Raw genomic sequence first — 23,589 nt, forward strand, 5'->3', positions numbered from 1 at the left:
AGTAAGCATTTTCAGCCAGCTTGTTTCCTCCTGGGCCTGGGAATAAAGGCAACACAAAGATTCTTCAAGGCAGACCAGACAACAGATGTACTGATCACATATATTTTGGTAACAAGAGCACCCTCTTGAAATCTGATTTCTTGACATCATCATCCATGGTTTTCTACGAAAAGTCAATTATAGAAAGATAGATTCTTTTCTTTCTAGTGTTTAATATTAAAAATTTGTATATGTACAACAAACACATGTACCCCTTCTGTAAGGGGAGAGAGGGGAACTTTAAGGAGAAGATTCTGCAACCTACTTAGACCGGGGGAGGTGGGAGAACGGGGGGAGGGGAGGGAAGGAACTGAGGAATTACAGGGTGAGTCCTTCATTATATAGGTTCTAGAACATTTGGGTTTGTGCCCCAGGTGCTCCATTGTCCCCAATGACTGCTGTGGAATCACTGCACTGCCCATGCAAGAGTGTGCGAGCCAACTTCAGAATAGGGGGATCAATTAAAAACAATTCATGAAGAAGAATATATTCCACTTTAAAAATACAAACATTCACACTCATTACAGATGGCTTAAGATGACAAAACACTGAACAAGTAGTTTGCATACTGCATGTAATTTGTGAACCCACAAAAGAAAATTACCGTTATCCCATGATCAGCTTACCACGTCCACAATATGGCTGCCCAGGGACAAATTCTACAGCATTCACCCAGTCTTCAGCACCTGCTCCTGTAGCTGCCAGATCTGTATCTTCAACGTCAGTCTCACCAGTGCTTGCTTCAAGTGCTTCAGGGAGAGACGGGAGGTCCGAAGATGCTGATGGATAAGTTTTTGCAGCTGGATTCACAGTAGTCACTTCTTCCCGCTTCAATGGCTTGGTATGTTCATATCTAACAAATTAAATGCCGCATGTGAACTCAGTAAGAAGTCACCCATACAGTAGCCTTGTACAAAGGACTGATATGCAAGTACAGGGAGATGGAGTCACTGAGGCATAATACCAGAGGTGCCCTAGATATCCCAGAGCTAGATGAGAAAAGTGACCCTTTACATAAACAGATACAGTTTACTTTAAAAGCTACCAGCACTGTTTAAGGGGACAGTAGCTATTGGTGATTTTGCAGGAGATTAAGCAGTCCACAGCAAATTTGCCTGTGTGCTTCTTACAACTGCTTATTTCAACCATATCTGAAGCTGGCCCTTTCAAAGCATATGCAGGTATGCCATTATTGAATACTTCCTACTTGCTCAACATTTCATCATTGTGCCTCATTCAGATAGCCTTCTGTCTAACTTCAGACATTAAAAACCAAACAGGTACTTTGACTCAGTAAACATACTTTCACCCGCCCCATCCAAACTCCCCGGCCTTACATCCATGATGAACACAAAAAGTGGCACTATTTACTAATGAGAGCCCTTAATCCCCTATCCACCAAGAGACTGAAAATGTTGCTTCCTTAGAAGTCCAAGTCCTGCCAGCCCTCAGGCTCCACAGACTAGAAAATTAGTTTCATTCGCAGATCTGAGATTTATTTTTCTGTTAATATTTCAGAGATATTTGCCAAAGATTTTTACACTGATGGAAACAGTTAATGAAGAAGATCCAATTGTTAAAATATAAAAGGCGGAGAAGTGCTCAGCCTGACTGGAGAGGGTGTCCTAGTTCGGTGTAAATCAGTAACATTCTCAAAGGAAAGTCAACCATGCCTCTCAGCATGGTTCCCTTACTCTTTCAATTGACAATCTTAAGCCTTCACACCTACGCACATCTTCAAATGGATGATGACTAAGTGGTATAGGCCAGCATATTAAAATGGCTGTTCAGAGATTTCCCCAGGTTTACATTTATATAATAGTAATTCCACTATCCATGAGAGAGAAAAAAAGATTAGATTTTGTACTAGGTTTTATTTTGAGAACAGTGTTTCTGCAGTGTGCAACTGTACACAATCATGCTATAAATATTTGACTATATGCAGGTGTCAATAACTAGGGTGTTAAGTCAGAGACTTAGAGTAGTCTTTGAAGTTTATTCAATTTATGACCATTTAGCCTTGCTAAACCCGGTCCACACTGGGACAATTTCAAAATCCTTTGCATGCACACTCCTCTTGTTGGAGAGTTACAGGCCTCTTATGTTAAGTAAGTTAAGTTTGCATGAGCAAGTTCGCATCTGTTTGCGCAGACAATACTTTACATGCCTCGCTACTATACTTCAAAGTTATATTCCCTAGAAAGGGCCTCAAAAGTGTCACATGCTCACTTTTCAACAGCTATGAGTACAATCAGAAGCACTGCTGAAAGGGGAAATCGGTTATTTCTGAAGACAACGACCCACTTACCAAGTGTAACTGATTATCTCACCAGCCCTGTCAGTTTGAAAGTCATCTAGATTTTGACAAATATATCTAATTATGCAATTATTAGATTTGAACTCTGCTTGTGTCTGAACAATGGTCTCCTCCCTCCCTTTGCTGTTTATTCCTGCTGTGAAGTAAGCAATACATTTGAGATATCACTGTAGGACTCAGCAAAAGGGAGGAGGTGGGCTGTGAAGGAGAGATTCTTATTAAAACAATTTGGCAGTTTCAATGGAATATAGGAAAATATTGCTCAAGTTTTATTTTATCTCTTATTTTCTCCCATTAATAGACATCCTCTGTTGAGTCTTCCACACTGGAACTTGAGGATGAAAGCCCCTCTTTCAAAGAAGTAACATTCAGCAATATTTCCTTACCGGCAACGATCTCCGTAAGCACAGCATCCTCGCTGATAATACCTGCACACCATAGCAGACTGACTTGTGGAGAGATCATGGGAGTAACGGCAGTTGTTCCCTTCCTTGCAAACCCCATGCATGAAATACCTGCAAGACAGACGATTACAGAAGTGAACCAATGAAGAGAGTTGTTCAGATTAGGATTTTCAGATATATTACCATCCAAAGTAAATGTAAATTAAGTGAAAGCAATGTTGAATTAATAAGAACTTCAGTAGTAAAGAGTGATGAGCTCTTGGACCACATGCCACTGTAAGGCTATAAATAAAGTTTAAATGAAGGTGGTTAAGAGTAAATCATGGTGAGAGGTACCCCATTTTAAATGCACTTTGGCTGTACTTTTAAATTTAAGATTATGTTGTTAGACTGCCAAGCAGAAAAAAAAGCCAGTGAGCCACACGCTGCCCCGACACTCTGGTGCAAAGGGTAGCAAAACCCAGGAGAAGGAAAGTGGAACACCAATTCTGTGAGGAGAGTAGCAGTTTATTCTCTCACTTTGACCCAGGTACCACAGAAGCCCACCGATGGCTCTGTGCCACGGCAAAGCCAGGGGGCTGAAATCTACCTGAAAGATACTGTTTGTTCAACCAGCTGTAACACCACCTCTAATAATGCAAGCTCTATCACTAAGGCCTTCAGTGCTGTCACTGACAAGACCACATCAGCAAAGTTTCTGAAGGAGCTAAGCTGCCATAGTGAAGTCAGGATCCGAAGGAACCTTGCAGAGGTACTCTGCCTCAATAGTATGCTTCTGCTGCCGGCAAGCGTCATGAAATCAGCACTAGTTTTGGGCCATCAGTGAATTCAGATAGCTGAACTCTGGCAATCCTGCTCCTTACTGGATGATTTGGAAGAAACTGAGGATACGTCTATACTTACCTCCGGGTTCAGAGGTAAGCAGTCGATCTTCTGGGATCGATTTATCGCGTCTTGTCTAGACGCGATAAATCGATCCCGGAAGTGCTTGCCGTCGACACCAGAACTCCTGCTCCGCGAGAGGAGTACGCGGAGTCGACGGGGGAGCCTGCCTGCTGCGTGTGGACCCGCAGTAAGTACCTTGTAGTTCGAACTAAGGTACTTCGACTTCAGCTACGTTATTCACATAGCTGAAGTTGCGTATCTTAGTTGGAACTGGGGGGTGAGTGTGGACCAGCCCTGAGTTTCCTACCCCAAATAGATAGTGAAGCTCTTCATGCAACCTTTAAAGATAATGTTCAAAGTTAGCCTAAATAGTGTAAACAAAATTCACTTGAATATCATGGTTATAATTAAACTTAACGCAACATTGTTCTTGAGATTCAGAAGTCAGAAAAGGCAAAGTTCTGACTGCATAACAGTCACATTGGACATATTTTAGAATACCATATATGGTGCTTACTTATGCCTACATATGTCCCTGAAAGGCAGCTTGAGATAACATTATGGCTCAAACTGTAAACACAAGTATAGATTCATATTCAAGATACTAGAAATTGAGTCATGACACAAGTGTTCAGATTCCAAAGTGAGCATTTATAAATTTATATTAAGGTAAGATAATCTTTAAATTTAGCTGGAAGCAATAAGCTAAACAGAACACATTATTACATCCCGAGAGACTGAACTGGAAAAAATAGCAACTCGAACTTCTTCCATTTTATAAGTAAAGTTGCTTCTCAAATTTAGCTATCAGAAACTCGTGACAACTATACTGATTTCAATATATTGAATATTTTTGAGAAAGTCAATAAACTAGAAATGTTCAAGAGAGGGTGTAAATTTGAGAAAACACACCCCACCCACAATTTACCATCTCAGGATCAAAATATACAAGTTGGTTTATAGCAATGAACCCTCATACGATCCTTCAACAAAGACCGATTTAGTCATTTTACCTAGGGTGCCCCTGAATTCTAAGTTAGTCCTAATGACACACTGCCTTGTAGCAACAGCTGTTTCTGAAGGGCTGGAATTGCACATACATGGAGAACTAATTAATTTGGTTGTAATGTGATTTAAATACAGATTCTTGGTGGCCTTTCAAGTTTTAACTATGTTTTATGAAACTTATGTGATCATCAAGGTCTGTGGGAGATTCTGCTGATGTGTCAAATGGAAATTAGCACAGTTGGAATTAGTAGTTGGACCAAGCATATTTCTTTGGGGATGGAGGGGCTCCTAATTCCCAGCATGAAGGCTAGACTCCATCTTTAAGCCAGTCTTCTTTCTGCCTCCTAATAAGCAGAACTGGCTTGAAAAGCTACGTGAGACACAATAGCACATGGAGAGAAACTAAAAATATACTCAAACCTCAACTGAGTAATTTGGATGGCCAGGACTGAGGCCAGAGTGGAATATGTGAACTGACCAGAGTCGAACTGGAAGAGGCTACCAGGAAAGGTTATGAGTGTGTACAACTGTAACTGTCGGTTCTTCAATAACTCCATATTAAGCACCAAAATGATTCAAGTTCTGGAATTCATCTTGTTAAGCCAGGAAAGCCCAAACTTGTCAGATGCCAAGCACCCTCAACTCCCATTGAAGTTGGGAGAGAACACAATGTCTTGCAGGACCAAGTCTCAGGTTTCTACCAAAGATTTTTTTGAAATTGGATTTTAAAAGTGATCCCTTGCACACTGAAGAGGGTCATTTAATCCCACAAGAGAAAGCTTGTCACACAGCAGTGGCCGAGACTTGTATCAGCACAATTTGGAACATGGAGGATGTAAGTAGCCAGCTGATTCACGCTCCACTTCTGTGAAACCTGTTTAGAAATGAAGATATGGCAATCAAACACAGTGAGATGGTCCTCCTATATTCTACAGCATATTGGACATAAATTCTGCAGACATTTCAAATGCCTGCTGCAATGTAAAATGAAAAAGCACAAACACAAGCCCCACTTCCACCCCAGTGAAAGACTTTGCTTATAAATTTTGAATGGTTGGCGTTGTCCTTAGACTATTTTCCTCACTTTATTTTATTATGAGCCAAATGCCCCACCATGCTCCAGAAGTAGTTCACACTCCATCTGCAATCCACATGCATATCACCCATTGAGCCGGACCTCTACTTCACAAGACTTAACGTAGTGTTAGCCTTTTTTGACTGCAACTGTGCAGTAGAAGTTTTTCTGAAAACTATCCACAGTGACTCCAAGATCTCTTTCTTGAGTGGTAATAGCTAATTTTGGACTCATCATTGTATATGTATAGTTGGGATTATGCTTTCAAGTGTGCATTACTTTGCATTTATCAACACTGATTTCATCTGCCATTTTGTTGTCCAGTCAGTCACCGTTTTGTGAGATCCCCCTGTAACTCCTTGCTGTCTGCTTTGGACTTACCGATCTTGAATAATTTTGTACTGTCTGCAAACTTTGCCACTTCACTGTTCAACATGTTCATTAATGACATAGAAAAGAAACTGAACGGCACATATCCGAGTACAGAGCCTTGGGTGGATTGCACTGTTCACCTCTCTGCACCGTGAAAACTGACTATTTATTCTTACCCTTTGTTTCCTATCTTTTAACCAGTTACTGATCCATGAGAGGACCATCCCTCTATCCCTTGGTTATTAAGCTTCCTAAAAAACCTTCAATGAGGTACTTTCTCAAAGGCTTTCTGAAAATTCAAGTACACTACATCAAGTAGGTCACCCTTATCTACATACTTGCTGACTCCCTCAAAATAATACTAACAGATGGGTTGAAACTATAGTAAAGAAAAGAATGATTAGACACATACATAAACTCAAATTGTTGGGGAAGAGTCAACATGGCTTTTGTAAAAGGAAATCATGCCTCACCAATTTGTCCGGTACTGAAGTTAGGCTCACTGGCCTGTAATTATGAGGATCACCTCACCGACATTGCATTAGTTCCCTTCTAGTCATCTGTTGCAGAGGTTTGTTTCAGCAGTAGGTTACAGACTACAGTTAGTGGTTCTGCAATTCCATATTTGAGTTCCTTCAGAACTCTTGGGTGAATACCATCTGTTCTTGATGACTTATTACTTTTTAAATTTATTAATTTGTTCTAAAAAATCTCTTCTATTGGCACATCATTGTTGGACAGCATTTAGATTTGTCACCCAAAAAAGGATAGCTCTATCTGGGTTTCCTCCTCATATCCTTTGCAGTGGAGACCGAAGCAAAGAATTCATTTAGCTTCTTTGCAATCGCCTTGTTTTCCTTGAGCGCTCCCATAACACTTTGGTCATCTAGTGGCCCCACTGCCTGTTTGCCAGGCTTCCTGCTTCTGAGGTACTTAAAAAATAATTTCTTACTGTTAGTTTGTGTGTCTTTGGCAAGTTGCTTCTCAAATTCTTTATTGGCCTGCCTTCTTATATTTTTACACTTAACCTGCCAGAGTTTGTGAATGTTAATTATTCTCACTAGAATTTGATTCTGAATTTTAAAGGATGCTTTTTTTGCCTCTAATGGCCTCCATTATGCAGCTGTTTAGCCATGGTGACATTCTTTTGGTCCTCCTACCATCTTTTTGATTTGGGGTATACATTTAGTCTGAGCCTCTATTGTGCGTTTAAAGTGGTCTCCATGCTGCTTGCACGCATTTTATCCTTGTGACTGCTCTTTTTAATTTCTGTCTGGCTAGTGTCCTCAGGACTTGTGTAGTTGCCCCTTTTAAAGTTAAATGTCATTGTGGTGAGGTTTTTTGGTATCCTGCCCTCCAAAAAGGATGCTAAGCAAAATTTAATTATATTATGGTCACTATTACTGAGCCGTTCAGCTACAGCTACCTCTTGAACTAGACCCTGTGCTCCACTTAGGACTAAATCAAGAATTGCCTCTCCCCTTGTGGGTTATAGGACTAGTTGCTCCAAGCAGCAGTCATTTATAGTGTCTAGAAATTTTAAAAATAAATAAATATATCTCTGCATCGCGCCCTGAGGTGACTGTCAGTCAATATGAGGGTAGTTGAAATCACCATTATATCGTTTTCTGGTTTTGTATCCTCTTTAACATCCCTTAGCATTTCACAACCGCTGTCATCATCCTGATCAGATGATCTGTAGTATAATCCTACTGCTATAATCTTATTATTCAAGCATAGAATTTCTATCCACAGAGATTCTATAGTACGGTTTGATTCATTTAAGATTTTAATCTTGACACCCCACCCTTCCCCCCCTTTTTTTTTTTTTTTTTTTAAAGATAAGGCCACTGCTTTAGCAGCATGACCTCTTCACCAATATGACCTCTATCATTCCTATTTGTACTCCATTTCCATTTTTAATTTTTTAAATTTTAAGTGTAACCAACTGTGAATTGCCTGGATATAAGACTAAGTATCCTATTGAAGATTTTCACTTAATAGAATTATTTACAACCTTAACTATAACTTAAAGCTCACCTCAGAAGAGAACAAGTATGTTTGTAACCGACTATTCCAAAAAGTGGTCACCTCCACATTTGAGTGCAGATCGTCATAGTCTTGAATTATAAGTTTATATTTGCTTTTTCAGTAGCTCCTGTTATACATCAAATGTCTTATCAATAGTACAACTATTAGTCAAGTCAATATGCAACATTTCCTTCCCATGGATTTGGAAGGTCTTTCTAATAGATTTGTCTGTTCAAGTACACCTCTACCCCGATATAACGCGACCCGATATAACACGAATTCGGATAGAATGCAGTAAAGCAGCGCTCTGGGGGGCGGGGCAGCGCACTCCAGTGGATCAAAGCAAGTTCAATACAACGCGGTTTCACTATAACGCGGTAAGATTTTTTGGCTCCCGAGGACAGCCTTATATAGGGATAGAGGCGTATCTCAGTTCTGAATTTAGTGTACTTTATTCTGTCTCCAAGTAGCTCCATTTTCTTTATTCAGCCACTGTCTTCACCCTTTTCACTTCAGTGACACTGACCTCTATGTGGGCCCTGTGAAAATGGATCTAGTTCCTCTTCAGAGGATGCCCAATGCCAACTAAGGAGAAAATATGTATACAATTGTTATTAGCACCTTTTGACATTTTAAGGTGCTGCCTGGGGTCTGTGCCAATCTTTAAATTCAGAAAGCCACACAAATCTGTCAGATCATGCTAGTTTGTATTAGTTTAGTGTCCTAGGACTCAAAGAAACTTGCATGCTTATTATGAACTAAAAAACCTCTCATTTTATTTCTGAACATACCATCTGTTTTAAGAACAGGAGTACTTGTGGCACCATATTTTTCTTCCTTCCTTTTTTCTTATCCACCTGAAAAAGATATATTTTTCTATTTGTTTCAGATTAAGTTAACAAGCTAACCAGGCTCCATGGCCACTTCATTGTACTCCAGTAACAGATACCAGGGACAGAATTCGTTAGTTTAACTGAGTTCCCTCTGCTGGCTAGGAAGCTGCTTCTAAAGCATAGATAAATGATCTAAGTTTTCAACAAAGATGGTGAATTGAGAAGTGGGTATATGTGTATACAGATCATTCAAAAGATGTTATGAGCCAGTTTGTATAATTTTTATAGGTAGCAATATAAAACTTCACTAGGATCAAATAAATTGAGTTAGTAGTCCGTGGGGGGGGGGGGGGGGGGGGAGAGGAGAGAGACAATAAAGAAGTGTGAGAACACACAAAAACATTTGAAATTAACATTAGAATTCCTAAATCAGAGAATCCAGGTCAATTACAGAGAAATCTACTATAGTCATTCGGACACCCTCTTGGAAAGAATTATTCTTCTAAAAATAGAAGGAAAACACAGTGAGTTTAATAAAGGCTAGTATTCTCCTTTCAAGAAGATAGCATTTCATGGAAGGATCAGAATACTCAGTAAAAACAGTCTTTTAAAACAGTTGTTTCATGAGTGCTCTTTATTCAGAAGTGACAATTAATTCCTAAATGGGAGGGTTATATGTTATTCACAAAAAAAAAAAAACACCCCACAAGACTATATTAAAATACAGATATGTAACTGACAAAATCTAGATATTATAATTTATTACCAAGATACCAAGTCATTCACCTAGCCATTGTCTATCTGTTCCCCCCCCAAAAACGGTTGTTATTCTTCTGCAAGTCTTACACTGTCTAAGGAAGCAGCCAAACACCCATCAATACTGCTGTTATTAAAAAGAGTGAATGCTAGATTAGTTCTGTTCCATTCCCTTTAAGAACTACCATCCTCCAACAGGTATGCAAGAATTTACTTCAGGTAGAAATGGAAAATTGTTTGTTCTTAACATACAGAACACTTTGTACAAACTACTATAGTGATCTAGCAAGCCATCATATCAGTTTCATTCAAATCCTCCAGTCTGCTTATGGAAAAAAGGACACCGTAATACATATCCTTATCTAAAGATTAAGTTGGGGATGCCTCAAAATAAAAGGGGCAACAGAACCAATATTCATATTGCACTCTGAAAGTGTTGGAAGATATTAACAAATGGTGGTCATTTTCCAGAAAAAGAAAGTTGAGGAGAAACTTATTATAAATATAAAAATGGTATAGTTTAAGTGACAATAGCTCTTAGTACAGTTAAGAATATTTGTTTCTATATTTCTATCATATGGTTTGACAGACTCAGCCATATTTCTTGTAAACTGAGATTAAGAGAAACATTTCATGGGACTCATTAAGAAATTCTACTTTTTAGTTGAGTGCACAAAAAGTACCCCTAGATTTATGGTGCACTGCTTGTAACATTATTACAAACAAGAAACAACCCCACAGTAAGTTTCTGATAATTGGTCAAAGAATCAGTTAACACATAATTTTAACCCCTTCAGTTTTTGTTCCAAAAATACACAAGTGGAAGATCCGCAAAAATGGAATAAAAGGGACAAACTAAGGTTCTTCACCCTGTTCACCTTGTCCTCCTCCCCGCCCCCCCCCCAATTATCTAATGGACACCATACTTGTAATATACCATGGCTGAGTAATCAACAGATTAACAAATCATGCATTCAAAGGAGGTGAAAACTCAGATGAGTGATAATTTCAAACGCAAGTGACATGAATTTTTTGTCTACCATTCTAGGCACTTTCCACCTTTTTGGATAAAACAATATCATTTACAGTTAGGGTATTCCCTAACTAGCCGTAGGTATGAAGAATCTATACTAGAGGTTTTAGCTGCCCCCCCCCCCCCCCCCAAAAAAAAAAATCAGCAAAAGGTACTACAATAGAACCTGCTTCAAAAAAAACATACAAGAATTCAAGCAGAATATTTGTTGGGAGACAGAGTCACACTATTACTAGGAAAGGAAGTAGCTCAAAATACTTGGGTTTGAAGAAATATTCTATAGCTAAGAGAAGGTTTTACTGAAAACTTCAAAGGATGGGAGCATGTCTAAAATATCCTCTACTTGATTAGTTGTAGTCGAGTGGCAGACCAGTTTTCCTTGGAATGCCTAAGAGGTAATTTAAATTCTCTAAGTCAAACACTGAGTTGCTTATGGAAGGCATCCAACTAAAATTTAATTTTATGTATTTAAAAAAAAAAAAATTGTATCCCACTTGTGATCTAGGGCTTGATCCTGCAAGATGGATTAGTCTCATGCTTAAAGTTAAGCAGGTGCTTACCTGCATTGTGACTGGGGTCAGAGAACTGAGCATCTTGCAAGAACAAGCCCCTGGCTGCTGATGGCATATCAAACAGTACTGATGCGCGCACAGTTCAATCTCTTCCCAAGACAAAATTGTTGTGGCACTCCCCCTCTAGAATGAGTTGGGTGCAGCTGATTATCCAACAAAACTTGAAGCGCAACTGTGGCGGGATCCCCAGGGTGCAACCTGAACTGTGGGACCGCTGAGCCCTCTGTCCTCCCAACCTGGGCTCCCTCTCACACTGATGCGTGACAAGCTGCAAACCGCTCCAGGTACTGCACTTACACAGACAGCCACAGGAAGGAACACACCCAGCTGAGTTACATGAATACTTCTTCCAGCCACTCATGAACTAACAATAGAGAGAGGCACCAGCCAATTCACCCAGTTCCCCAGCCTAGGACCTAGAGCTGTAGGATCTTACCTTGGTCAGAAGCCTGACCAGTGTAAGTTTATTACCCAGTCCACCCCTCCCTTGACGTGGAGAGGACATGCACCAGCTTTTGTACACTGAGCAAAGGTTTCCCAAACACTTCAAGCAAAATACACTGTTTTTGGTAAAATAGAAAACAGGTTTATTAACTACAAGTGGTACACATGAAAGGACAGAGATGGTTACCAAAGAAAATAAAAATAAGTGCACAATCTAAATCTTAAACCTTATCATACCAGACAGTATTTAGATCAAGCAATGTTCTCACCCCCACTGGATGTTAAAGTCCCTAATACACAGCCTTCTCTCCTGAAGCCTGGACCAGTCTCCTCAGATGATCTTTGTCTTTTCAGCATCCCTGTTGTTTCCAGCGTAGGTGGGCGAGGAGAAAGGCCCTCTCATGTTGCAACTGTTCCTTATTTTAAACCCTTGGCCCATGTGCCTGGCAGACACTAACCCAGGCATGTCCTGGTGGGCTTTGCTGAGTCACAGTAAACAAGCAGCCCCCAGGTCACAATGCAGTTCCCCTTATGTGGTGTTTGCATAGTTGAGTCATACAGTTGTAATGAGAACGAGGAGTACTTGTGGCACCATAGAGATTAACAAATTTATTTGGGCATACGCTTCCGTGGGCTAAAACCCACTTCATCGGATGCATGCAATGGAAAATACAGTAGGATACAGTAGTATATATATACACACACACACACACACACAGAGAGAGAACATGAAAAAATGGGTGTTGCCATACCAACTATAATGAAACTAATCAATTAAGGTGAGCTATTATCAGCAAGAGAAAAAAAACTTTTGTAGTGATAATCAGGATGGCCCATTTCCAACAGTTGACAAGAAGGTGTGAGTAACAGTAGGGGGAAAATTAGCATGGGGAAACAGTTTTTACTTTGTGTAATGACCCATCCACTCCCAATTGTAATGGGCGGTCAACACCCACCTGGCTAAGGATCCTTTGTCTGCCACTAGCAAATTTACAGTTTAGTCAAAACAGGTTTCAGCAGATTATGACCTTTCATATGATAACTCACATGGCATGCTTTGTATGAAATATCACAGCCATATATGAATGATGAATATGGGGGCTACAGGGTGTCATTCTGAGGTACAGAGTGTCATGGTAACTGTCAAGGTTCCTTCCCTACTCTGAACTATGGGGTACAGATCTGGGGACCCGCATGAAAAACCCCCTAAGCTTATTTTTTACCAGCTTAGGTTAAAACTTCCAAGGCACAAATTCCTTTCTAGCTTTAGTGTCACTGCCACCACCAAGTGATTTAAACAAACATTTAGGGAGGGCCACTTGGAGTCCTACCTTCCCCAAATATCCCCCCCAAGCCCTACACCCCCTTTCCTGGGGAGGCTTGAGAATAATATCCTCACCAATTGGTACAGGTGAACACAGACCCAAACCCCTTGGATCTTAAGAACAATGAAAAATCAATCAGGTTCTTAAAAGAAGAATTTTAATTAAAGAAAAGGTAAAAGAATCACCTCTGTAAAATCAGGATGGTAAATACTTTACAGAATAACAAAAGATTCAAGAACACAGAGGATTTTCCCTCTAGGCAAAACCTTAAAGTTACAAAAACAGGGATAAACCTCCCTCTTAGCATAGGGAAAATTCACAAGCTAAAACAAAAGGTAATCGAACGCATTTCTTTTCTGCTATTACTTACTATTTCTGCAAGACTAGATGTTTAGTTCAGATATACTTAAGAAGATGTAATTTCCCTGCCTGGTTTCTTGGCTGGCTCTGAGAGACACAGACCAAAACTTTCCCCCACAGATTTGAAAGTATCTTCTCCCCTTATTGGTCCTTTTGGTCAGATGTCACCCAGGTTATCTGAGCTTCTTAACCCTTTACAGGTAAAAGAGGAATTAACCCTTTACAGGGTAAAGAGGGATTTTATGCTACCCTTAGCTGTATGTTTATGACAGTAACCATTACTCCTTTCATTTCCACCCATACACATTTCAGTGACAAACCTAACATAAAAAAGAACACAGATCTACAGGGCATATAGTCTTACACAGAGAAGGTATTAAGATAGATGCAGTTCCACTATAAAATTCCAAAGCAACAACTAGAAACCTTTATCACAAGCTGTAAAGCAGAGGGAGGGTTCCCTATACACAAGTCTTGAATCTCTGTGGATAACATCCCAAAGTTTCACACAGTACTGAAGTGTTGCTGACAACACAACAACTCATCTAGAATAGTTATCTAGAATATTTCAACCTTGTTTCTTCCTCCTCCTGCTCTCTAACATCAAAATATTAAAACCTTAAGAATCTTCCGTCTTTGTTTCAATATTACATTTTGTACCACGGATTGAGAACATCTGCCTAATAGCTGATATCCATCTGAGGTTAAGCTCTTCAACATGATGCAAGAGATTAAAACATCCGTCAGAGCAAACTACTTGCTCTGGACTTCCTTAGGGTAGGAGAAGCATTTCTCATGAGTATTTAAGATCAAAGAAGTTGCTTCTTGAGACAAGCCAGTAATCATCTTTGTTTAGTAAGACTATTATGTCCTGTCACATTTCATGGTAAGATTCAGGCTTGTTTTACTAGAACTAAAATAAAATTTCAGAGCAAGAACCAAGCCTTTTTACCCCAACTAACCTACAATAAAAACCTCTCAAAGCAATGGCAATAAAAATTCTCTACTACTCCCTATTAGCAAATTGAACTTAGGCAAACTATTCTTTTCACACGTTTGCAAAAGCTTGGAAGTGCAATGTACATTTAGCTTTAAAAATCAAGAAATTCACCAGAAAAAAAAAATCAATCAGGTTACTAGCAAGTTACTGAAACAGAATGAATTCCTCCCCATCACTCTTTGCATCATCACTCATCCACAGCTAATATCCCACTTTTTCTGCAAAGCTTGCATTAGAGCACATCAGGTTAGCAGTTATCAAAGAGCAATTTTTGATAGCCTACTATTAACTTTTGGTTGCATGCCTCTGATAAGCTGTATAATTCCAGGTCTATTTCTACTACACTCAACAAAATTCTGTGGGCTTGAATACCTGTATATACTAGTAATTATGTATGGTCATTAGGCTGGGCAATATTGACACTGATAGGTGTGATACTTAGGTATCATGGCAGCAAGTGCTTTCAAAATGACATGACTAGATAACTCATCCATTCATCTGAGCGAATTGCAAACAAAAACGAACACACACCAGATCACTAGTTTATTTAATTTCATGTAACCAGCTTGGCCTTCAGAAATTAATAGGCTACATTCTGTATATTGAAGACAAACTGTTTCCTTCTCTTCCAGTCCACTTAGTACATAGCTAGGCACAGTTCTCTGGCATTTCTCCTCCTGCTGCTTCACATTCAACAGCTCCACACTGAGTCTATAAGCATGTTCAACTGCCTTTGAGATTAATGGGAGTTTCACTTGTGAATAGAGTAGAGTAGACCCAATAGTCCATGCTAAACTTACAAAAATGTGCCAGCCAGCCCTCAATACCCCCACAAAATTCAACATTTTTTTTCCCCACTATGTAATCTTATCAGATTTGGGATTCCTTCCATTAGCGGTGCTCCAAAATATCTACACTAATAGCACAAATGACACAACCTCTTACCTTCCAAGGAGTCAGGCATGTCCTGGCTCACATTGTTTTAAACAGACCAGTTTTCCAGCTTGCCAGTTCTCTTACAGGACCTAGCTTTCCTTGTCCAAATAGTCACATCATTTTACAGCTCGCCATCACTCAGAATGGAGATATACAATTCTAAATATCAGCACCATTTATAATAGCAGGCTGTAGACACTCCTAGCCACTTTCAAACGAGCAAACATCTGAAACATGGTCAGCCAGCTTCCTAGCTAGCTTCTTACAGTAGAACCACAAAGTTACAAACACCAGAGTTACGAACTGACCAGTCAACCACAAATCTCATTTTGCAACCTAAAGTATGCAATCAGCAGCAGCAGAGAGGACAAAAGCAAGTACTGTACAATACTAAAAAAATAATGGGAAAGTTAAAAAAAAAGATTTGACAAGGTAAGGAAACCATTTCTGTGCTTGTTTCAATTAAATTAAGATGATTAAAAGCAGCCTTTTTCTTCTGCATAGTAAAGTTTCAAAGCTATATCATGTCAATGTTCAGTTGGACACTTCTGAAAGACCAACCATAGTGCTTTGTTCAGAGTTACGAACATTTCAGAGTGATGAACAACCTCCATTCAAAAAGAACAGGAGTACTTGTGGCACCTTAGAGACTAACAAATTTATTAGAGCATAAGCTTTCGTGGACTACAGCCCACTTCTTCAGATGCATATGTGGGCTGTAGTCCACGAAAGCTTATGCTCTAATAAATTTGTTAGTCTCTAAGGTGCCACAAGTACTCCTGTTCTTCTTTTTGCGGATACAGACTAACACGGCTGTTACTCTGAAACCTCCATTCAGGAGATGTTTAACTCTGAGGTTCCACTGTATTACTTTCAGATAATGGTTTTAATATTTGAGGGTGCATTTGCTCTACTAGAAGAATATACAGGAGAAGAGACAGATGGTATGTGATTCAAAGCTAGAATTTGTTCTTTATACTTCCCTCCCAATAGTTCTCTATTTTACCTCCCCAAGTGGTTTTGGAATATTTTTTACTATAGTATATTAAATATGTCCATTTTAATTGCAATTCAGCACAGATTTTGCCCACAAGCTGAGCAGCTCCTTAATTATGCTTCCGTATAACTTGACATTTTTACTTTCTAAACAACAGATTTTATTTAAATGTTTAGATCAAACTCTTGATCGTTTTTCCCTTGCTAATTTCTAAAAGCCTGATATCATTACTTAATGTTTTCTAGTAGAGTCAGCAGTTGACTTTCAAGACAGGAAATTATTTGTCTCTGTCAAAATACTCTTCAGTTTTCTGAGAGTTTTTTTGGTAATCCCACTTATAACATTTTACTGTCACTTCTTTAACTACATGTCAAATTGTCACACCCCTACTTTAACGAAACAAGTGTTGTATGTTCCACTTACAATTAGATTTTAAAGTCAGCAAAACTGAAAAATTAGCTTGTGAAATGAAATCTAATTCTTATGCTGAGAGGGGAGAAATGTAACTACAATAACATCCACTCATATCAATTCTGATTATCAGAACAAAACATTAAGGATTAAAGAGCAGAGAAAATTTTCATAGACCTGCTCATGACTGAACTGTCATCCTGCGTATCTTATTATCAGAATGTGATTATAAACTCTTCAAGTGAAGAACCTGAAGCATCTTTGTGGTTTGTAAAGCTCTATGTACACTTACAGAACTATTGTTATTAATAGGCAAAACACTCCAAGCTACACTCTCTGATAGCAGCTGCAATGTTGCATGTCTTCTAACTTAGAGAATGGGCACACAGCTCTTTTGTTTAATTGCTGTACAAAGCAACGAGGCATATGGTACTGCAGAATGACATGATCTACCTCTTAATCCAAAGAGGGATACTTTTTTTAATCTTTGCAATGTCCAACATATTTATATGCCAAGAAATTAGAAGACTGAGCCCAGATATGAGCTTGAATTTTCATTTTGATGTGTGATACTGTAGTACTTGAATTATTGCAGACTGCAGTATGACCTGATTTTTACCTTAATTATTGTGAATGATCAAAACAGCAATATTTCATATTTACTTCTACTTGCAAGCATCCCTACAATATATGGTTCAAAAGTGGCCCATCCTGCCAATCTTGCCCTGTAGAGTTTATGATTTGTAGATTTCTGTACAATGAGAAAGTCTCAGCAGAATGTGTCAAACCTCTGTATATCTGATGGTCCTGCAGAAATAAAATAAGCTTGAAGGAAGCAAAATTATATAAAGTTAAATAAAAGAATCATGCAGTGTAACAAAGATCTTCATAACGTACTGCAAAAGTGAGAAATTTCCCTACTTTTTTGTAGCTTTCTCCTGTGTTCTTGTTTAATAAATGTCAAGCTTTGGGCAGGTCAGCCATAAATCCAATATTTTAGTAAATGCTACATTATTTATATCTGGAATTCAGAATGTAAGGCTCCCACATTTTTACACTTCCTACATTTATCATCTTCTTTGGAACATCACTGTGGGTCTTCCACATTGTGTTCTGACAGCTATGTGCATCCACCATTGGTGGGATATAATCCCACACAAAGAAACAGTTCCTGTCGTCTAACCAAGAACAGCCAATTGGCTCAACTATAGTAATTTCTCCATGCAAATACCTGCCTAGACACTTTAAAGAGATCCTCAGAATAGATCATTCCCACAATTGAACCAGGTAAACCAGCAGTCAGGAAGAACACCCTCTCTGTCAACCTTTGCCCACCCATCTGCTGCACCAAGTTCCACCCTTCAGCATTTTCCCTTTGGAAGAAGCTGAAATTAAACGTATTTTACATGAGTTGGTATTTTTTGCTTGGGCAATACCTACTTTTCTCCCACCACTCCAACTTGAATGAAGTAGGATAAGGTCTGCCTCGGATTTAAAAAAACCCCAAACAAACAAAACCCAAACACACTGGCTAAGATTTTTCATCACATCGAGCCATTTGTATTACTTTAGATTTTTGGGTGCCGAGTTTGAGATACCTTAAGAGAGCCTGATTTTTAGACCGCAAGCACACCCAACATTTTCTGAAAAGCCAGGCCTCTTTAAGAGACCTCCAGTTGGACCAGCAAAATCTCTAGTCGCTTTGGCAAATCTGGGTCACTGAGATGTTGGAGGGGAGGGGAGGCGTTTAAAAAAAAAAAACAAATCTCCCTCCCTCCCTCGGCCTCAGAAAGCGGATCCGATTCCTCACTCTCGTTTACACGGCAGCGCCCAGAGGGCAGGCAGCTCCAGCTTCTTCACAACAACATACAAAGTTTGAACAATTGTACAGCGGGCCGGCGCCGGCATGGGTGGGGAGCTGCTGGATTAGAGGCGGGGCCCGGTCTGGCGGGGGCCCCCCCGGGCACAGTCACTGCAAGGCTACACGGAGACGATGCCTCCCTAGCCAGACCGCTGCCCGGGGGGCCCGGACAGAGGCGACGCGGGGGTCAGGAATTGGGAAGGAGCCGGCCAGGCTGCAGCCGCCGGGGGACCCAGGCGGGGAAAGGGCAGCAGCCCCGAGGGGTCCCCGGTGTCCCTCCGCTCCCCTGGCAGCGCGTTACCTGCAGGTGACCTGCTTGGTCCAGCCGCCCCCTCCTCCCGACCCCGCTGCAGCCGGCGGCGCGGGGGGCGCGGCTGTGGGGCTGGAGGCCGTGGCCGCTGCTCCCGGTGTTGCCGCTGTTGTTCCCGGAGCCGCAGCCTCCGCCATTACTGTTTATCCCACACAGCGACGGCACCGGAACTTCCGGGAGCACATCCTTCCGGTCAGGCGGGGGAGAGAGGGCGAGGGGGCGAGTCGGGAGGGCCTCAGGGGACCCCTGTGGCCCCGCCCCTTTGTTTTGCTCGGGGCGGCGGGGGGCCGCCGGGCAGGCGTAGGCTCCGGAAGAACACACCGTGGTACCGCCCACTCGGAAGGACAACGCTGATTGGTGGATCGGCTCGTTAGTAACGCCCACTCAGGAGCACGACGTGCGAGACGGGGAGGGGCGTGGTCACAAGGTCGGTGGGCGGGGCGCTTGGAACCAGTTGGCCACGCCCACTCGCCCGTAGAATGAAAGCCGCGGGAACCCGAGGAGCTTCCCCCCAAGCCCCCTCACCGCCTGGCTCTGGCCGCCTGACCCGAACCCAGGGCAGCAGCGGGACGGGGCTTAGCCTGTGGCTCAAGGGGCTGCCTTAGGCAGTGGCCCCAGTGGCAGGGGCTGGGCTCAGGAGCTGCAGGGCAGTTTGAGGCCCAGCACATCATGTTTGCTGGGGCCCCAGCGTAGCTAACACCCCTGGGGGGGTCCCAAAGGAACCTGTGCACGGTGCTGTACACCATAGTATGGTGATACCACATTGTCAGGCACACAGGTGCAGCAGCCAGACAGGGACCTCACCCTGCCCACAGCATCAGGGAAGCCACCGCCTCAATGGGCACAGAGGCATCACAAGCCTCTCACTCTAGAATTGGGGAGGCACGCTGGCCAGCCACTTGGGAAGCCCACATGGATGCTGCCCCTGCTGTACCTGCTCTGGGCATAAATAGAGGCCTTTAGCCTTCGGGGCTGGCAAGCCAGTGAAGCTGTCATGAGCAATAAATTCCTGCACACAGAGAAACGTTCTTGCTCACACACAAAATGTCCACATACACAAGACAACTGAAATGCCCTCAGTGACATGCACACAACTGAAATGTTCTCTCTCTCTCTCTCTCTCTCACACACACACACACCCCTCTGAAATGCCCCCAGTGACAATGGATATCTTCATTTCTTCAGTGTTTATAGATGTGCTCTTTGAGTTAGATCATGTGATGTGCAGGCTTCCTGACCTCTCCCCTCATCTATGCAGATTCAGAAACTTGGGCAAATCTCTTCACAACAGCAAGAGGATTTGCCTAGTATCCCTAGGAACTGAATGGTTCCGCTTCAGAACTCTTCTTTGACCTTTTATATTACATAAGTAATTGGATATGTCAAAGGTCTGAAATGGCTTAAAAGAAAAAAAATAAAAGCTTGAATAGAAGTTCAATAATTTAATGGCATTTGCTCTTTTCAGATAAATTATTGATATTTTAATCCACAGGCTTTTGTTTTTTTCCAGGAGAGGCTGAAATACTGGGGATGTCAATTCCTGTCTGTAATAAATATGTTAAATTCACTGAGTCCATTTACTTCCAAGTTTTATTTTTGAGATGTGCATCGGCAATTCTGTTTCCACAGACATCCATAACCATAAGCACATTCATTTAAGACTACAGAAGCAATCTTATAATCTATGATTATTTTATAGTGCCCAAATATGTGCTAAGTCCTTCATAGACGATATAAGAAAGCATGGTCCACCCAACAAAGAGTTTACAGTGATGCAAACTAAGAAGTCCAGGTAACAAACCAAAAGGAACAGGGTGAAGAAGGATATGGGTTATAACAATACAGTTATGTGGGCACTTTGTTTATGTACTTGAAAAGATTTCATAATTTGAAAAATATGCAGCTGCAAGAGGGAAAATACTTAAATCAGGGAAGATAAATTCTTTTACCCCAATTATGCTTTGCAAATTAGCTACCCCAGAGAGAATCTGAGTGGCCACTAAGAAAACCTTTCTGCCCAATCCATGTCTTAGTATTATTTATTATTTGTATTATCATAGCGCATGGAAGCCCTAGTCATGGACCATAGCCCTATTGTGCTAGGTGCACAGAACAAAAAGACAATCCCTGCCCCCAAAAACTTACAATCTAAGCAAAAGACGAGAAAAGAGATGGATATAGACAGATCAACGGGGGGAGTACGTGAAAACAATGAGACAATATTATTCAGCACGATAAGCAGTACTCTCAGCACACTAGCAGCCAACTTCTATTCAAACTTTTATTTTTTTTCTTTTAAGCCCTTTCCCTCCTAGCAGGAACTTGAAGAACAATGTATATCATCCATGTCAGTGTTGCCAACTTTGCAATTTTATTATGAATCTCACAATAGTTGCTGGTTTACGTAAAAGCCACAGCTCCTGGAGACAAACGAATATTTGAGAATATCAGCTTTCATTAACACCCCGCATCCCAAGTTTCTAGCCCTCACAGCTGTGGTGAAAAGCTCAAACATGTGACCCAAGTGTATCTTAAGGGCCTCAAAAAAGGGCCCACATGTATTCTTTGGTTTAAGCCTCATGATTTTTTGGCACCTGACCTATGATTTGTTATTGTTTAGGGTTGGCAATACTGCTCATTTAATCTTTCTGTCAAATACCTTGTTCAGGGCCAGGTTGTAGTTACTCTGTGGAGATCGTTTACAATTTGTCCTGAGTTGTCCACCTCTGATTTATACTCCATCTGGCACTGGGAGGGTGTCAAATTTAATTTTACTCCCTCAAAACAACAATGACCAGATTAACTGGCCTCTAACCCAGGCTTTCTATTTTAGTCATTTGATGATAATACAGTACCATGCTACTTTATTTTTATAGTTTCTTTCATGCAAGCTGCATCTCAAAGCGTGTACAGAGTTAAAACAATTCAGTTACAAAGTTACATAGCAATAGCAGGAGAAATGAAGAGGTACAGTCAAGGGAGAAAACATGTTGAAATTAGATTTGAAAAGAGGAGAGTTAGTGAGATGGAAAAATGCAGAGGAGCTGTTCCAGATAGCAGGAGCTGCAGAGGAAAGGCTCTTGCATCAACAGTGGTGAGTTTGTCCACAGGGGAAGAGAACAGTTTAATGCTGAATGAGCAGAGGAAGCAGAGGAGGATACCGAAAATACAAGGTCCATTAGGTAATGAACATTTTAAAAAATAAGGTAGTCAGTTTTGAGCTGGAGAGGGAAATGAATGTGGAGTGTGTGACGGACCTGGAATTGGCTGTAATGATTTATCGATGTTACGTGTTGAGTGGGTTATTGTGATGTCTGCTGTATGCATATATGGAGTCAGTGCCATAACAGGTTGGTCAGGAAATGCAGGTAGGAAGGAGGACAGTAGCCCAGATTACAGCATCTCAATGAAGTCCCAGGATGACGGACTTTAATTTTGCTACTCCAACACCCCGCTGAGTCACCTGACTGGTTTAACCAGGCTCGGAAAACACAGGAGAAAAAAGGACTCATACTGGATTCCAAAGGAGTCCCTTAGGGCATGGAGGTGGGGGGCGGTTGGTGGAAGCAGATACTGTTGGGGAACTTGCTGACATCCAAACCCCAGAGATTGGAAGTCTGGGTTAAGATAGGCCTACCTACGATTATAGGTAAAATAGTCATGCAAGATATACTTTTAAAAATCCTTTTCTCCTGTTATTGGAGCTCACTGAAAGTTGAAATGTACATTCTGTAGGAAATTCTGCAGAAAGATCAAGTTCGCTTTTGAACCAAAAGTAGAATTTTCAGAATTTCTTGTGGAAGGGAAAGTCTGAAAATAATCATTTAGAAATGTTAGAAACGTTCCATTTCAAAAGTTTTGAAACAAAGTTGAGCCAGGGAGCCCAAGCTCTGAGGCTCCTGTCTCAGTCTTGGCTTCTGGGACTTCTAAGTTCCCAGCTCCCTGGCAGCATGGACTGATGGGGAGCTGGAAGCCTAGAAGCCCAGTGAGCCATGCCTGAGCCAAGAGCCTCAGAACTTGGGAGCTGGGATTCCCCGGGCTTCCAGATTCTCTGTCACAGAAATGGGATCCCGGAAGCTCTGGCATCACAGGGATCCCTGACCTTGGGGCAGCCTGCACAGCGGAGTGCCTTGGAGCTGCACACCTGGACGCCCTTGTGAACTGGAGGGAAACCTATGGACACCTCCATGTGTTTCGTCAGAAGTTAATCAAAACATTTTTGTTAGGGATTTCAATTAATCGCAGTTAACTCACATGATTAACTCAAAAAAATTAATCGCAATTAAAGAAATCACAATTAATCGCAGTTTTAGTCGCACTGTTAAACAATAGAATACCAATTAAAATTTATTAACTATTTTGGATGTTTTTCTACATTTTCATATATATTGTATTCTGTGCTGTAATTGAAATCAAAAAGTGTACAAAAACAAAAAGTAAAACTTCAGAGCCTACAAGTCCACTCAGTCCTCCTCCTTGCTCAGCCAATTGCTAAAACAAACAAGTTTGTTTACATTTACAGGAGATAATGCTGCCCTCTTAGAATCATAGAAGATTAGGGTTGGAAGAGACCTCAGGAGGTCATCTAGTCCAACCCCCTGCTCAAAGCAGGACCAACCC

General features: G+C 41.0%; 1 protein-coding gene across 4 annotated transcripts in view; it reads right to left on the reverse strand.

Annotated features, from left to right (window-relative positions):
- The window catches only part of MKRN1 (makorin ring finger protein 1), a 31,311-nt gene extending 12,022 nt beyond the window's left edge, over positions 1–19,289 (reverse strand). For 2 of the 4 annotated variants that reach the window (XM_034779334.1, XM_034779342.1), the window contains exons 1-3: positions 18,961–19,288; positions 2,743–2,871; positions 666–892 (exon numbers count right to left, since the gene is read on the reverse strand). In XM_034779334.1, the coding sequence (XP_034635225.1) occupies positions 666–892; positions 2,743–2,871; positions 18,961–19,106 (502 nt within the window). In that variant the 5' untranslated portion in view covers positions 19,107–19,288. Of the gene's footprint in view, positions 1–665; positions 893–2,742; positions 2,872–5,079; positions 5,317–18,960 lie in introns of those variants that run through there. The other 2 variants (XM_034779312.1, XM_034779323.1) reach the window with 2 other exon arrangements.
- Positions 19,290–23,589: the final 4,300 nt, after the last annotated feature.

This window comes from Trachemys scripta, chromosome 1 (assembly GCF_013100865.1).
Source record: "Trachemys scripta elegans isolate TJP31775 chromosome 1, CAS_Tse_1.0, whole genome shotgun sequence".
Taxonomy (NCBI): domain Eukaryota; kingdom Metazoa; phylum Chordata; order Testudines; family Emydidae; genus Trachemys; species Trachemys scripta.